Genomic DNA, 17,124 nt, shown 5'->3' with positions numbered 1-17,124 from the left:
GGCACTGATGACGCGGAGGAGAGAACACGCCCCCAGCGGCCACAGCGTCCCCGGCGGGAATTGAACCCAGGACCTTCTAGCTGTGAGGCGACAGCGCTACCGACTGCGCCACCGTGCCCCCTAGGTGCACTTCTCAGAATGAGAGATCATCATTTCTGAAAGCACTGAGCCCTGAGAAGCTATATGCAAAAAGGGGCACATTACACCACTCAATATCACGTTTAGTAGTATAGAAGTAGAAGTATTAATTGAGTCTATGAGGTCAAACAGGTTTACTGTTATCAATTCTTCACTCGTTGTTTTATCCTAACAGGACAGATCTGCAGCTGCACCAGTTCGGTGAGGCCAACTGCTTTGGTATCGTTCCTCCCACCAAAGTAAGGACCACCTCATTTATACTGACATGTATTGCATTACATGTCTGTTGTTGTCGTTGTTTTCTTAACCACTTGAAATGTAAAAAATGTCTCTTTTTTTTTACATTACCGGTAGATTCTAATGTAAAAAAGTGACTCATCACTTTGACTCGCATAATGTAAATAATGACTTGTCACTTTGAATCCTCAGGTTGAGGAAAAGCAACGAGCATCAGTTGCCTTCAACAAGCTGCTGGCTGCCATGGAAACGCTGGGCTTCTCAGCCAATGAGCAGAAGGCAATCTGGCATGTGTTGGCTGGCATTTACCATCTGGGAGTAGCTGGGACCTGTAAAGGTGACTCATCAGTATCACTGCATGACTCAGCACTATCACTGCATGACTCAGCACTATCACTTGATGACTCATCACTTTCACTGCATGCAGGACTAGGGCTCATAGACAATGAATCCATTAATCGACTGGTACTTTGGTCTCAGTCAACCCTCAAAGACTTTGTTTGTCGGTTTGTTTAAAAAAAATATATTATTCATGTTGTAAACTCTAGATATACTGTAACCCTTTAATTCTGCCAGTCTATAACGTTCAATAGCCAGTAAAAAAAGGCTGCTCTCTGCATGGTTGATTGCAGCAAACACATTTTTAGTTATCAACTAATCGAATAGTCGACAAATTCCTATGGCTATTAGTCTACTAAGAATTTCTTAATGGGATGACAGCCCTGTTCAGCGCTAGACTAGTCCTTATATATTCCCATTACATTAAGAAACAAAGGGTCTCAACATTACTTTTTACTCTTAAATCTTCCCTGTTCTAACTCTAACCACCCCCTCTCCCTCTACAGTGGGTAGGAGACAGTTTGTGAACTTCAGCAGTGCTCAGGTGGCCGGCAGCGTTCTGGGATGTGAGGGAGATGAGCTGGACACCGCTGTGTTTAAACACCACCTCAGACAGTTACTACAGAGAGCCACCGGAGGCGGCAGAGAGAGGCATTCTGTTGCAGAGCCAGACGATGGTGAGATTATGCACACACACACACACACACACACACACACACACACACACACACACACACACACACACACACACACACACACACACACACACACACACACACACACACACACACACACACGCATTGTAAGATGCTTTAAAAGAGTAATATTAATGGATGTGTGTGTGTGTGTGTGTGTGTGTGTGTGTGTGTGTGTGTGTGTGTGTGTGTGTGTGTGTGTGTGTGTGCGTGTGCGTGTCTCTCTCTTCAGGTCCCAGGTTAACTGCTACACAGTGTGTAGAGGGAATGGCCTCTGGGCTGTATGAGGAACTCTTCACTGCCATAGTTTCACTCATCAACAGGTACATTACCTGTCTGTCTGTCTGTCTGTCTGTCTGTCTGTCTGTCTGTCTGTCTGTCTGTCTGTCTGTTTGTCTGCCCTTTTCCCCTCTACACCAAATCTCTTTGCCGAAAGTATAGACGAAAGTGAGCGATCTGCTATTTTCGCAGAAAGTTTGCCCCAGAATAATGATGCTATGGTTCATGTGGTCAAATAAACGTGTGTACGTACGCAATCCCGACCACAGGGCCCTGGCCTCTCAGCAGCTGATGACGCTAGGCTCCGTCATGGTGGTGGACACGCCCGGCATGAGGAACCCCAGGCACAGCGGAGAACCGGAGCACCGCGCCGCCGGCTGGGCCGAGCTCTGTCACAACTACCTGCAGGAGAGACTGCTGGAGCACTACCACACACACACCTTCACTAACACCCTGGAGAGATACACACAGGTAACTACACACTATACCAGTGGTTCTCAAACCTTTTCATGTCAAGGATCCCAACATTGATATGTTTTAGGCTGTTCAAAAGTGAAAAACAAGTTCAAAAGTGTTCAAAAGTGTTCAAATATGTTCAAAATGTTCATAAATATCTAAACGTTTTAATAAATGTACAAAAAAACGCATTCAACTTTTTTTTAACAACAAATTCATCAATTTCAACAATTTTCAACAACAACATGACTTTTGGGCAAGTAGAACATGACCTGTACTTGCCCGAAAGGCAAGTGCCTCTTAGCATCTTAGCAGACCTTAGCATCAACCCCTGTATAATGAGCATTACTGAGGACCAATTACATTAAGATACGTTGAAAATGGGTCTAGTGTGTGGTTAATTTATACATTTATACTGCTGAGAGTGTACACATGTGACCACATGTGTATCACATCACAGAGTTACATTAACATTCAGGATTTTACTGTGTACTGCACATGGACATACACACACAGCCAGGTACAGTACATACGCACAGACCCTAATATAGATGTGTTCTGGTTGCTTTAGGAGAAGGTTCCTGTTAAGTTGGAGAGTCCAGAGAACAGTCCAGCTGAGGTGGTGTCTGCCATCGACCAACCCGCTATACAGGTACACACACGCACACATGCACACACACGCACGCGCACGCACACACACACACACACACACACACACACACACACACACACACACACACACACACACACACACACACACACACACACACACACACACACACACACACACACACACACACACACACACACACACACACACACACACACACACACACACACAATCCCTATTATTTAGGGAACATTCGATGAAAGTAGCAGTTGTGATCTTGTAGACTGAAAATGTATAGTTTCTAACTAGACCTGTGTCATTGTGTGTGTGTGTGTGTGTGTGTGTGTGTGTGTGTGTGTGTGTGTGTGTGTGTGTGTGTGTGTGTGTGTGTGTGTGTGTGTGTGTGTGTGTGTGTGTGTGTAAGTTACGGGCAGCGGACGGAGAACCCAGGGGTCTGCTGTGGCTGTTGGATGAGGAGATGGTGACCCCCGGGTCCACCGAGAACACCGTGCTGGAGAGAGTGTGCGGCTACTACAGTAACACTGGTGAGAACTACACAACACTGCCCTTTATGTTTACTACTACAGTAACACTGGTGAGAACACAACACTGCCCTTTATGTTTACTACTACAGTAACACTGGTGAGAACACAACACTGCCCTTTATATTTACTACTACAGTAACACTGGTGAGAACACAACACTGCCCTTTATGTTTACTACTACAGTAACACTGGTGAGAACACAACACTGCCCTTTATGTTTACTACTACAGTAACACTGGTGAGAACACAACACTGCCCTTTATGTTTACTACTACAGTAACACTGGTGAGAACACAACACTGCCCTTTATGTTTACTACTACAGTAACACTGGTGAGAACACAACACTGCCCTTTATGTTTACTACTACAGTAACACTGGTGAGAACAACACAACACTGCCCTTTATGTTTACTACTACAGTAACACTGGTGAGAACTACACAACACTGCCCTTTATGTTTACTACTACAGTAACACTGGTGAGAACACAACACTGCCCTTTATGTTTACTACTACAGTAACACTGGTGAGAACACAACACTGCCCTTTATATTTACTACTACAGTAACACTGGTGAGAACAACACAACACTGCCCTTTATGTTTACTACTACAGTAACACTGGTGAGAACACAACACTGCCCTTTATATTTACTACTACAGTAACACTGGTGAGAACAACACAACACTGCCCTTTATGTTTACTACTACAGTAACACTGGTGAGAACACAACACTGCCCTTTATATTTACTACTACAGTAACACTGGTGAGAACACAACACTGCCCTTTATGTTTACTACTACAGTAACACTGGTGAGAACACAACACTGCCCTTTATGTTTACTACTACAGTAACACTGGTGAGAACACAACACTGCCCTTTATATTTACTACTACAGTAACACTGGTGAGAACTACACAACACTGCCCTTTATATTTACTACTACAGTAACACTGGTGAGAACAACACAACACTGCCCTTTATGTTTACTACTACAGTAACACTGGTGAGAACAACACAACACTGCCCTTTATGTTTACTACTACAGTAACACTGGTGAGAACACAACACTGCCCTTTATGTTTTGGTGGAGTTCATTTTCAACGGCCATAACAATGGGTAATAAACGTGCCCCCCTCCCCCCCAGTGCGTCAGTGTGAGCAGCCCCTGCAGTGCGAGGTCAACCACCTGATGGGTTCTGACCCGGTCCGCTACGACCTGACCGGCTGGTTCGCTCTGATCCAGAACAACCCGTCGGCCCTCAACGCCATCTCTCTGCTCCAGAACTCATCCATGTAAGTCTATACTCAGAGAGATTTGTGTTTAAAAAAATGTTTCAAAAATGTTCCATAATAGCAGATCTAGCTTGTTGATTTTTGAATAGCCAACGCTAAAATCTAAAATGACGCAGATGCTTTCCAGGTTTTAATGGGTTAAAAAGGTTGAGAATCACGAGTCTATTACCTTGTATTTCTGATTTCTCTCTCTCTCTCTCTCTCTCTCTCTCTCTCTCTCTCTCTCTCTCTATATATATATATATATATATATATATATATATATATATATATATATATATATATATATATATATATATCTCGGCCCCCTCTCTCTCTCTCTCCCTCCTCTCTCTCCCTCTCTCCTCCAGAGGTGTGGTGAAGGCCCTGTTCTCCCCCAGGGCCTCGGTGCCCCCTCTGGTTCGGGGTCTGGGTGGGTTGGAGGGGAACAGCCAGCGCTGCCTGCAGAGGAACGGGACCATCAGGAAGACCTTCAGCGGCGGGATGGCGGCCATACGCAGACACTCCCACTGCATCTCGGTCAAACTGCAGGCAGTGAGTATCCTACTATAAACCCTCACTCTCACTACATAGCTAACCTCGCGTCACCAGGCTTTCGTTTCCACCACGGAGGAAAGCCTGGTATTCATTCGAAAACTGAGCCGTGTGATCCGGTTTAGGTTCCAGTGGTCTCGCTAGTCACACCACGAGTTAGAATAAAAGAGTATTCTATCAAAAGATTATTACTGTATACCAAAAGAAATGAAACGATTATACCAAACTAAACACGTTTTAAACTAGGGGATTCATATCGGAGGAGCACAGCGCTCTTGGTTCCGGTCATGTGTTCCGCCCACCTGATGACGTGAAGTTATTTACGCTCCAGACCGGATCAGAAAAACGAAAATGGTATTGATCCCAGGCTACTGCAAAGCAGTCAAACTGCAGGCAGCGAGTGTCCTAATAATGCACCTCTCTTATCACCCCCCTACTCTCTTTCTCTCTCTCTCTCTGTCTGTCTCTCTCTCTCTCTCCAGGATTCTCTGTTGAACCTGATCCGCAGGGCCAGGCCAGTGTTCCTGCAGTGTGTGTTGGCCAAGCCAGACAACGGCCTGTTTGACATCCCCAGCCTCAGGGTGCAGCTGCACTCCACACAGATCCTGTCTGCCTTGCAGATCTACCGCACAGGTCGGTACCAATGACCCCCAAGCAGAAAGAACGAAACAAAGACATCCCAACTAAATAAAGCAGAGATCCATTGAAAAAATAAAAAATTGTAGATCTATAAGCTCAAAACGCATCGCGATGCCATGCGTTTCGAGCTTGTAGATCTACCATTTGTTATGCTTTTGTGTGACACTGTAGTATGATCAAGTAGTGCATTCATTTATTGAAACAAACCTCTCTCTCCCCTCATATTCCAGGTTACCCAGAACACATGCCCTTCAGTGACTTCCGCTGTCGCTTCCAGGCTCTGTCCCCTCCCATCATGAAACGCTACGGTTCCATGTTCATCTCCCATGATGAGAGAAAGGTACATACACACACACACACACACGCACGCGCACGCGCACACGCACACACGCGCACGCGCACACGCACACGCACACACACACACACACACACACACACACACACACACACACACACACACACACACACACACACACACACAGCTGCTAATTCTCAGTCTTATGGATGTTGAACCTAAAGTAAATGTGTGTTATTTATTTCCTCTTATTTCTCTATAAGGCGGTGGAGGAGTTGCTGGTTGAACTGGATCTGGACAAGAAGAGTATAGTTCTGGGTGCCAGCAGGGTAAGGAAATATATCAATCAATCAATTCGGTTCTTAAGTCTGACGTAATTTTGTAGTCCGATGTCACGTCCGGGTCCAAAAGGCACCAGCGCCGTCCACTCTTCATTGTAAACAACATGTTGGAACCCGTAAATCTTTTTACAATAACCTCCTTTTTCAGAAATGAACCATTGAGGGTTAATAAGGGTCTTAATGCTAATATCATAGAAGTACAAAGTATTTATTTATTATTATGATTTAACATTATTATTATTAACATTAAAACACTTGGACCCGGAAGTTATTCTAGCGGGGCGCAACGTCACGTCTTAACAATCAATAATCATCAGGTACAAGCAGCCAAATAAAGCAATGAAGCAACATGATTTTTAAAATTAAAATCAAGGTTGATTTGCCTGAGCTTCCGCAATGAATGCGAATAAAGTCATCAACCTTTATGAATGAGGCATCAACTACAGTATATGAATAGATTTGAAGCAAAATATTTGCCAGAGTATTCAAACCTTAATAAGGGGAGAATTCTAGGAGTTATAATATATCAATACGGTTATTGAGCTGATGGTTTGACACCCTGCCTGCTCTATACTTCAGGTGTTCATGAAGCGTGGGGTGCTCCGCTCTCTGGAACAGCGCAGGGACCAGCTGGTCAGTGGCTGGCTGCTGCAGTTACAGGCTGCCTGTATGGGACATCTGGCCAGACAGTGGTACCGCAAGCTAAAGGTTAGTCTGTCTGATTTCTCACGACCCATTAAAACATTTCTGCAACCCAAAATGAGTTGCTTGGTACTGTACATACTGGTTTAGACAGTGATGGCTTGGTAAACAAAGACACACATTCATCCAAGGAAATGATGAGTCCTTAAACTGTAGATTTTCAGATATTCAGTTCAATCTATAAATTTAAGAAAACGTTTAAAGTTTAAAATAGTAGATACATATACAACTTTATTATAATCCATATCAAATTATTACCAGTATGTGAAACTTCCATAACGTTTGTCTTTGTTTTTGTCTTTTGTATCGATGTTTTGCCAATGTTTCTGTTTCATATATATTATAAGGTAAAAAAAGGATAAGGCATTATAAGCTACTGCTTCAGCCTACACCTTTTCAGTCCAGCTGTTGTTGTTGTGCTGTTTTGTTGTGAATAACTCTGTACATGGCTTAAAGCAGCAGTATGTCACTTTTTTTAAATTAATAAAATGTTGTTTGGTCCAATCTATATGGTAGAGTATCTTAATACAATATAACTTATACAATTTGGGTGGTTGTATTTTGTCTCACCTGCTCTTCTATTGAGACATTTAGAATCTAAATGTCGCGATCGAAATTTTAGATCTACAGCTTGTAGATCTGCAATTTTTTGGCTAAAAGTGGTTAAGACCGAAATCAAACCATTCATTCATTCTCTAGGTGCAACAGATGGCAGTGAGCTGTGTGCAGAGGAACCTGCGTGCACTGAGAGCTGTGATTAAATGGAGCTGGTGGAAACTGCTCTGTAAAGTACGCCCTCTGCTGGACGTTAACATGGACAACCACTGTCTCAGGACCAAGGAGGTACTGTACACACACGCACCGCGCGCGCACACACACACACACACACACACACACACACACACACACACACACACACACACACACACACACACACACACACACACACACACACACACACACACACACACACACACTGCATTGTGATCCTTTTTTTTTTAAATACATTTTAAATTGACTATTTATACACTTTAAAAAAATATATTTTAAAGGATTTTAAAAATGTGACAACTTTTCACATTTCTTTTTTTTATGTCACATTGCCCATTCCCAGGATGAGATCTCAGCTTTGAGAAGACGCCTGGAGAAATCAGAGAAGGAGAGAAATGAGCTGAGACAGAATACTGACACTCTGGAAACCAAGGTATGTGGAACGCACTGCTCTGACTTTTAGGATATGAATGGAAAACATGTTGAAAGCTACACTGTCCTCTATCATAACCATATGTACGGCCTATAGTGACAAATCACGATCCCTTTTATTTGACCACTATGTCTATGTAGTGTGTTATTGTGTACAGTTTTGTAATACCTGTAGACATAGCATAATAAACAATGTAATAGATGCACACACACACACACACACACACACACACACACACACACACACACACACACACACACACACACACACACACACACACACACACACACACACACACACACACACACACACACACACACACACACACACACACACACACACACATACAATGCATACACATATGCTTGCACATACTGTATGCACACGCACACACAAACACGCAGTTAAGCGTTGTGTGTAACCCTGTAGGTGACAGCGGTGACCTCTGAACTGAGTGATGAGCGTTTCCGTGGCGACGCGGTGGGTCAGGCTCTGGACGTAGAGAGAACTGAACGACTCAGACTGAACAAAGACAACAAAGACCTGCAGGTACCTGTCTGTCTGTCTGTCTGTCTGTCTGTCTGTCTGTCTGTCTACACACACACATCAGATGACAACATGCTGTGTGTTCTCTTCCAGTCTCGTCTAGATCAGTGTAAGGTTACCATAACAACACTGGAGAAACAGCTGGCTGAGGAGAAACAGAAAGTCCTGAACAAAGACAAACAGACTGGACCAGCCACAGGTAGGACAGCAGCACACGTGCGCAAACACATGCACGCACATGTCATGTAATGTAGCTAATGAAAAAGAAACTAAGAATAACTAGAAAAAGGTGGTCCTCGGAGCAGGCCAGGTAGCTTATTGTTGAAAAAGAAAAACACAACATGGCGTAAAACCTGTCAGGTGGAAATGGGCACGGCTTATTTGGGGAGTTGCCTAATAATCCAAGGAATCCAAGGGAAAAATGTTTTGATTGTTTGACCTACGGTTCAAGAGCTACAGTATAGGGCAAAACGTGAATCTGCCAGTTATAGTGCCACCATGAGGCCCATTAAGGGTGGCATTGGCCATTAAGGGTGGCATTTCATCCTTGGTTTAGTTGGAATGTGTGTGCAAAGTTTACAGCGATCGGACGCTGCGTTCATGATTTGAGGCATTTTGTTCAAAACATTGAAAGCCAATCTTAGCCAATTGGGATGGAATATGAAAAATCTGACAGATCCGTCTTGATCACACGACTATGGACAAAATCTGTAGGATTAATATTAAAAAATTAGTTCTAATGGGGCAGGCCGATGTGAAAAGATTGGGGGCACAGGGTTTTTACACAGCCTCTGAGGAGTGTGTTTGCAAAGTGTCATGCAGATAGGTCCAACGGTACCAGAGATTAGCTGCAGACGGACACACACACACAGACACGTGGACGGATAGTCTTGTCCACGACTAAATACATTCTTAGTCGACTAATAGTCCAAGGAATGCGTTGACTAATCGATCAGTTGATTTAATCAACGGATCTATAAAGTAGTATTTGCTGCACAAAAAACATCAAAGTGGCAGCACACACTTAGCCCAAGTGCCAGTTCTGTTTTTTTGCGATCTTTTGCCGTGGGCCGACACCACAAAGAGGACTGGTGTGCGTGGCATTCCTGTGAACTTTGCTACATGCACACAACCATGCAGAGACCAACCTTTTCAGGTTGGTGAGGATGACAACTGATCCTTCTAATGTTGATTCAGTTCAATTCAGTTGATTGAGTCTGGTAGAATTAAAGCCTTATATCTAAGGCTTACAAGAGATGTGCATGGAGAGAGAAAAAGCATAAAACCCCCCCAGTAATCTTCTAACAAAGTGTTGGTCTTACATGTCCTACAGACAGTGAGCTGAACCTGCAGCTGGAGTGTTGTCAGACAGAGGTGGAGTTCCTCCGCAGGCGACTCAAAAGCACTGAGGAGAAACTGGAGTCTGAGAAACAGGCCAGACAACAGCTTGACGCCAAGGTACACAAATCTGTAAAAATGTTGCAAAATTTGGGAACATTTACTACATTTTCGTACCATCTGTCGTACAGTGGTATGAGGTAGTATACTGTATAAAACAGAGCTTAAAGGACGACTTCACCCATTTTCAACCTATCTTCATATAATTGGTCTTCATTGATGCTCATTATAATATGGTAACAAACAAATTGGTCTACTCGGTCTGTGTCTCATAGGAGGGCTGTGGACAGTTCAGAAACCCGCCTACCAGTGACGTCATCGTTAGGGAGATTTAAATGTTTTCATTCTGTTTCTTATTTGATAGCATGCTAACTTTCCAAGAATAGAAAGCTATTAGCTTGGATTCCCCATCGATGCTGTCACTGTTAGGCGGGTTTCTGAACTGTCCACAGGCCTCCTCTGAGACACAGACCAAGTAGAAGAAATGGTACCATATTATCATGAGCATTAGTGAGGACCAATTATATTAAAAATGCTTGAAAATGGGCGGAGTCGTCCTTTAAGTTGTTTTACCCATTTGAAGCATGTGACACCGTGTGTACATGTGACACTGTGTGTACGTGTGTGCAGGTGATGTCCCTGCAGACCCAGTTGGAACAGTCCAGGAGGAGTGTGACGGACCTAAAGCGTCAGATCCGCCGCGTGACCTCCGACCTCCAGGACGCCCGTGTCCTGACCGACAACCTGCAGGGCCGCACGCACGAGCTGGAGCGCAAGCAGAGGAGGTCTGTCTGTCTTTTATTTTACACATTTTTTCTCCCCATTTTTTTGTCATTATGCCAATTATTTCCTCCCCCACACACATTTCTGTGTGTTTCACTGCTGTCGTGTCCTACTGATTCACCTGCCAGTGAGGAGGACGTAGAGCCTCCATCCTACTCCTCCCGCCCAACACTCCCCGCTGACAGGCTTCTCCCCCCAGCCTGTAGGAGTTCATGCAGTAACAAATATCACCCTCCCCCGCCCGGCTTCCCTCCCCTGAACACGGACCAATTGCGACATACTGTATAGTGGATTCAAACCGCCAGACTCTGTGGTGATGGGCAGCTACTTAACCATTGTGCCATCCGAGCGCCTGGCACTCTCAGAATTAACCACTTAAACCCCATATACTTCATTTACTGGAGTCCCCCAGGGCACTATCCTTGGACCACAACACCTCTACACCAAATCTCTTCACCGAAAATAGCCGATCTACAAGCCTGTATATTAGATATTTTCAGCGAACGTTTGCCTATCATCACATGCCCAGAACAGGGATGCTAGGGTTCATGTGGTTAAATGTGTGTGTTTGTTTGTATTGTACAGAACAGGGATGCTGGGTCCATGTGATCAGAACAGGGATGCTAGGGTTCATGTGGTCAGAACAGGGATGCTAGGGTTCATGTGGTCAGAACAGGGATGCTAGGGTCCATGTGGTCAGAACAGGGATGCTAGGGTTCATGTGGTCAGAACAGGGATGCTAGGGTCCATGTGGTCATAACAGGGATGCTAGGGTTCATGTGGTCAGAACAGGGATGCTAGGGTCCATGTGGTCAGAACAGGGATGCTACGGTCCATGTGGTCAGAACAGGGATGCTAGGGTTCATGTGGTTAACTGTGTTTGTTTGCGTTGTACAGGTTTGACAGTGAACTGACTCAGGCTCTGGAGGGAGCTGACAATGAGAGAGAACACAAAGACAAAGCCGTCCAAGAAAACACTGCTCTGTGGACCGAGATATACACCCTGAGGAACACCCTGCAGGTGTGTGTGTGTGTGTGTGTGTGTGTGTGTGTGTGTGTGTGTGTGTGTGTGTGTGTGTGTGTGTGTGTGTGTGTGTGTGTGTGTGTGTGTGTGTGTTTGTGTGTGTGTGTGTGTGTGTGTGTGTGTGTGTGTGTGTGTGTGTGTGTGTGTGTGTGTGTGTGTGTGTGTGTGTGTGTGTGTGTGTGTGTGTGTGGGTAGGTAGGGGTGTCAATATTGTGACCCTATCTTTAACTTTGTATCAAAATACGTTTTTTTCTTTTTTTTTTGTAGGAGAGCCAGGGGGAGGCAAGTCGTCTCTCCAAGCAGAAAGAGGAGCTGTGTTCTCAGATCCGTGACCTCAGCTTGCCCCTGGACCTGACCTCTGAGTCCCTGCCTGACCTCAAGAAACAGCTCCGCCTCCTGGAGAGCTCAGCCAATGAGAGAGCGGAGGAAATCACCAAGCTGACCTCCAAGATACAACAGCAACAACAGGTTAGCATGCACCCCACGCACACACACACAGACACACACGCACTCAGCAAGGTTTCCGGTTCGATCCCCGGCTCAATCAAAGTGTCCTTGAGCAAGACACTGAACCCCTAACAGCTCCCAATGAGCATGCATGGTTTCCTCCTCTGTGTGTGTGAATGGGATGAATGTAATGCACACTGTACACTGTTTTGTTTTGTATTGTATTGTATGTATTACTGATTAATTGAGTACAATGGACCACATGGCCCCTGGGGCTTTTTGTGTTGTCCTTTTAGCATTACCTTTGACTGTACTTCCTGTACTGTTAATAATCGTGTTAATTAAGTATTCAATCAATCAATCAATTGTACATTTGCACACACACTTTTAAGGTGTACCTTTGACAACAATGGTTATCAGCTGTAGAGATTTATTGTATACAATAGTACAATTATATATTCATGCATAATTATGTATTTTGTTAATAAAGGTTCACATGCGCTTTGAGCTGGAGCTGGAGAGGATGAAACAGATCCATCAGAAGGAACTGGAGGACAAAGACGAGGAGCTGGAGGACGTTCACAAGTCTTCACAGAGACGAGTAGGTCAACGCCACCCTAACACCACCCTTAAACAGACATCAACACCACCCTTAAACAGACTTCAACACCATCCTTAAACAGACTTCAACACCATCCTTAAACAGAATTCAACACCACCCTTAAACAAACTTGAACACTTGTCACTTGTCATTAGAGGTCAAGATTTTCGTGAAACTTTCCAAGTTTTTGTCATAGCAAATGATGTAAACTACTCAGTCCCGCCTCAGGACCCCAATGGAAACAAGACCGCTGGACTTTTTGGTGTTTTACATCTCTGTCTAATAAAATATTCAATCAATCAATTAATCATCCAACCTAACCCATCGGCCAATCACATGCATTTACTTACAACTGACCCAAATTTGATTTGCAACTAAGTAATTATTGTCCTGGACATATCATTTAATTTCCCCTTCCGTGTGTGTGTGTGTGTGTGTGTGTGTGTGTGTGTGTGTGTGTGTGTGTGTAGCTGAGGCAGATGGAGATGCAGTTGGAACAGGAGTATGAAGAGAAGCAGATGGTTGTTCATGAGAAACACGACTTGGAAGGACTCATCGCAACGTTGTGTGACCAGGTACACACACACATTACCCATTAAGACCTGAGGCCGATTCTACAAATGCCTTCTAAATAAGTAGTTCTCAAACTTTTCTGTGTCAAGGACCCCCACACTGATATATATTTGGCTGCAGACCCCCCATCTGCTGCTGACCCCCCCCAATTTGTTTGTGCCAGGGACCCCCAGAAGAGAAGATCTGTGTTTAAAAAAATATATACATATATTTAAACATAAGCAAAATAATCTAGCAAATCGAAAAGGAGGCAATAACCAATTCCATTACTATTAACTACACTGCAGAGGTGTAAAGTTTTGTCTTGTCTTTAACAAGAAATGCTATAGGTGTCAGAACTTTGTCTTTAGTCAACTTAAACTTTAAACCCTAACTAACCATTAAAAGTTGTGAGCTTGTAGATCAGCTGTTTTTGCTGAATGCTCGCTCCAGAATAGGGACGCCGGGGTTCAAGTGGTTAAAGAAATAAACGTGCAAATACTATCTGTTCCAGACATGCACTGCTGATCATAGCCCCGGTGGGTATGTGCAGTATTTCATGTACTGTAACATCTTCTTGTCATGCAGGTGGGTCACAGTGTTTCATGTGTTATTATTATCATGCAGGTGGGTCACAGGGACTTTGACGTGGAGAAGAGGCTTCGCAGGGACCTGAAGAGAACCCATGCTCTGCTGGTGGACGCCCAGCTGCTCATGTCCACCATAGACCAGCCTGGACAAAAACAGCCCAACGGCAGCAAGGACCACATAGAGAGGCTGCACTTCCAGGTGACTCCACTAGACTGTTAACATTTCACCAAAGATGCTTCATTTAGGAAGATAACCCTTACTGGTGCCAGATCTCGCGAGAGTGTGTTGCTGGGAACAGAGAAAGGGCGATAACGAAGTCGATGTTCTCCTGATTTGTCTCTCTGGAAAAAAAAGCCATTTTAGTCTTAGTAACTTTAGTCAAAAGGTTGGGAAGATTGTGTAGCTTGTGACGACTGGGTCCAATATGTAGTTCAGTGACCATGGGGCTAAAGAATGGTTCAGAAGCTGTGTTCACGTTCACTCTCCCACTGGAATGAATAGACTCCAACCTGCTTCCGGTCTCCTAAACCACTGAAACCTCAGCATCCGTAGTGTGGGGAAAGCTTGTCGATCAGCTGTTTTCAGCAAAAGCTTTCCCTGCAATAACGGAAAACTGAAAATACACTAGCATAGGGACTCCGCTCAACCATATGGGGTTTAAGTGGTTAAGAGGCTGGGCCACCTACGTCACACAGAAACAGGAAGTAAAAGCCAGTTGGGAAGTCTTTCTTTTTTGTCTTGGATTTCACTCGGGGGGGGGGGGGGGGTGCTGGTCCCCGTGGGAAGTGAAAATGCTTTTGCAGATTCACCCAGCTGACGACTGCTCAAGTCAAGAGGCTTTGATGTAACTGCGGTTATACAGATACATACATCTACCTGTCCATTTACACAAACAAACCCAGGTATAGTGAACATGCATTATTCAAACCAACCATGCTGTCTGTCTCCTTGTCTTCAACACTAGATGGAGGAGAACGAGGCCAGATGCACCGAGGCTGAGAACAACCAGAAGACCCTGGCTCAGGAGCTGGAGAACGCTCAGATAGAACTAGAGAACATCTGCAAACAAAAGAGCCTGGTAAGTCTGCTTCTTCTGACTCTGTGTGTGTGAATTTATGGGTGGATCAGTTTTGTTGTCAATCAAAAAGTGAAGTCACAGGTTATAGTGACTATAAGTCAGAGTATAGGAGTGTTCCTGTACATGCATGCAGGTAGATGAACAGATGTTAAACACATGTTAAACAGATGTCAGACAGATGTTAAACAGATGTTAAAGTGTATTCCTGGTCCTACAGGTAGATGAACAGATGTTGAACAGATGTTGAACAGATGTTAGACATATGTTAAACAGATGTTAAAGTGTATTCCTGGTCCTACAGGTAGATGAACAGTTAAACCACCTCCAGCATGAGAAGCAGGACCTGCTGAAGAGACTAGAGGAGGACCAGGAAGACCTCAATGAGCTGATGAAGAAACACAAGGCCCTCATCGCACAGGTCTGAGTTTAAAACCTTACACTGGTTCTCTGTGGGTCAAACAATTGATTTCTAAAAAATACTGTTGGTCTATAAAGCATTGAATGGTGGGGCAGAATACATTTCTGATCTTGTGTGATATCATGAGCCATCCAGATATATCAGGTCATCTGGGAAAGGTCTGCTTTCTGTCCCTAGAACCAAAAATAAACGTGGGGAAGCAGCATTTAGTTTTTATGCACCACATATCTGGAACAAACTTCAAGAAAACTGCTGCCACTCTTAGTTCTTTTTGCTGCCTTTCATTGAGTATATTTTATTATATTGCACTGTGATTTTTATTTGTAAGAGTTATTTTTTTGCTTCTTTGCTTTTGTTATTGTATATTAATGTTCCGTTATAATGTGTTTCCTTTACTTAATGTTTTGTGTAAAGCACATTGAATTGCCTCGTTGATGAAATGTGCTATACAAATAATAATTATTATTAATAATATTATTATTATTATCACTAACAGCCTCTCTCTGTGTCTTGTTCAGTCCTCCAATGACATTAACCAGATCAGGGACCTTCAAGCGGAGTTGGAGGAAGTGAAGAAGCAGAGACAGACTCTTCAGGAAGAGGTACATCTCCTTACATTGTAGTGCAATAGGCTACTTTAGGGCACTGGTTCTCAAATTCTTTCAAGCCAAGGACCCCCAAAATGATATGTATTTGGCCACGTACCCCCATCTGAAAAGGTTTGCCAGGGACCCCCTGCAGAAGAGAAGATTTATGTAAAAAGAGAATCAAAATTGGTTAAAAGTGGTTAAAATGATTGTGATGCTTTATTAACACATTTAGCTGGGGACCCCACTTTGAGAACCACTGTTGTAGGGTTAATGGAGCACTGTTGGATGTTATGTTATTTGTCATTTGACTCAGACGTAGAAAAACTGGAGCTGTCCTCCAGTGGGGTATATTATTATATATACCTCTGGAAAAAGGTAGGACATGCACATCCCCACAGTTCTTCAAACACGGTGCTGGACCCAAAAATAATCATGAAGAAAAAGGGAATGTCCGTCCGCACACGATAAACTGCTCTCCCGTCTTTTTTTATTTATTTAACCAAAAATAGTGAACATAGTTTCGCCCCGTGTAAGACTTCATCAGGTTACAGGCGTATGGCTTTGGAACCCTTAAGTGGGTCAGAGTCAGTGGGTGTCATCACTCAGTCTAATAAACCAATAGGTAGGCTGCAGCTCTGAGCTCTCTATGTATGAGGCTCCCCTCCACAAAGATACATCAATTAAGGGGCCATACTTCTGAGCAATGGGTAAAAAAACATAAAATACATCAAAGTCCAAGTTCATACCAAAAGGTTGTAAAGTTTCTAGTTCATAAATCCATATAC

General features: G+C 43.9%; 1 protein-coding gene across 1 annotated transcript in view; it reads left to right on the top strand.

Annotated features, from left to right (window-relative positions):
* The window catches only part of myo18b (myosin XVIIIB), a 49,325-nt gene that overhangs the window by 18,192 nt on the left and 14,009 nt on the right, over window positions 1-17,124 (top strand). Inside the window, 27 exon segments of the mRNA XM_084047670.1 lie at window positions 314-377; window positions 568-712; window positions 1,221-1,391; window positions 1,642-1,732; window positions 1,958-2,159; window positions 2,716-2,796; window positions 3,179-3,299; window positions 4,449-4,596; window positions 4,947-5,130; window positions 5,613-5,763; window positions 6,000-6,109; window positions 6,328-6,393; window positions 6,985-7,113; window positions 7,807-7,950; window positions 8,222-8,311; window positions 8,741-8,860; window positions 8,951-9,056; window positions 10,191-10,315; window positions 10,886-11,040; window positions 11,936-12,059; window positions 12,330-12,530; window positions 13,000-13,110; window positions 13,581-13,685; window positions 14,290-14,451; window positions 15,218-15,331; window positions 15,633-15,749; window positions 16,268-16,351. Coding sequence (XP_083903796.1) covers window positions 314-377; window positions 568-712; window positions 1,221-1,391; window positions 1,642-1,732; window positions 1,958-2,159; window positions 2,716-2,796; window positions 3,179-3,299; window positions 4,449-4,596; window positions 4,947-5,130; window positions 5,613-5,763; window positions 6,000-6,109; window positions 6,328-6,393; window positions 6,985-7,113; window positions 7,807-7,950; window positions 8,222-8,311; window positions 8,741-8,860; window positions 8,951-9,056; window positions 10,191-10,315; window positions 10,886-11,040; window positions 11,936-12,059; window positions 12,330-12,530; window positions 13,000-13,110; window positions 13,581-13,685; window positions 14,290-14,451; window positions 15,218-15,331; window positions 15,633-15,749; window positions 16,268-16,351 — 3,421 coding nt within the window.

Source organism: Gymnoscopelus microlampas (genome assembly GCF_963454915.1).
Source record: "Gymnoscopelus microlampas genome assembly, chromosome: 21".
NCBI lineage: Eukaryota > Metazoa > Chordata > Actinopteri > Myctophiformes > Myctophidae > Gymnoscopelus > Gymnoscopelus microlampas.
The sequence above is the reverse complement of the archived record's forward strand: the minus strand, read 5'-3'. Positions and strand labels throughout refer to the sequence as shown.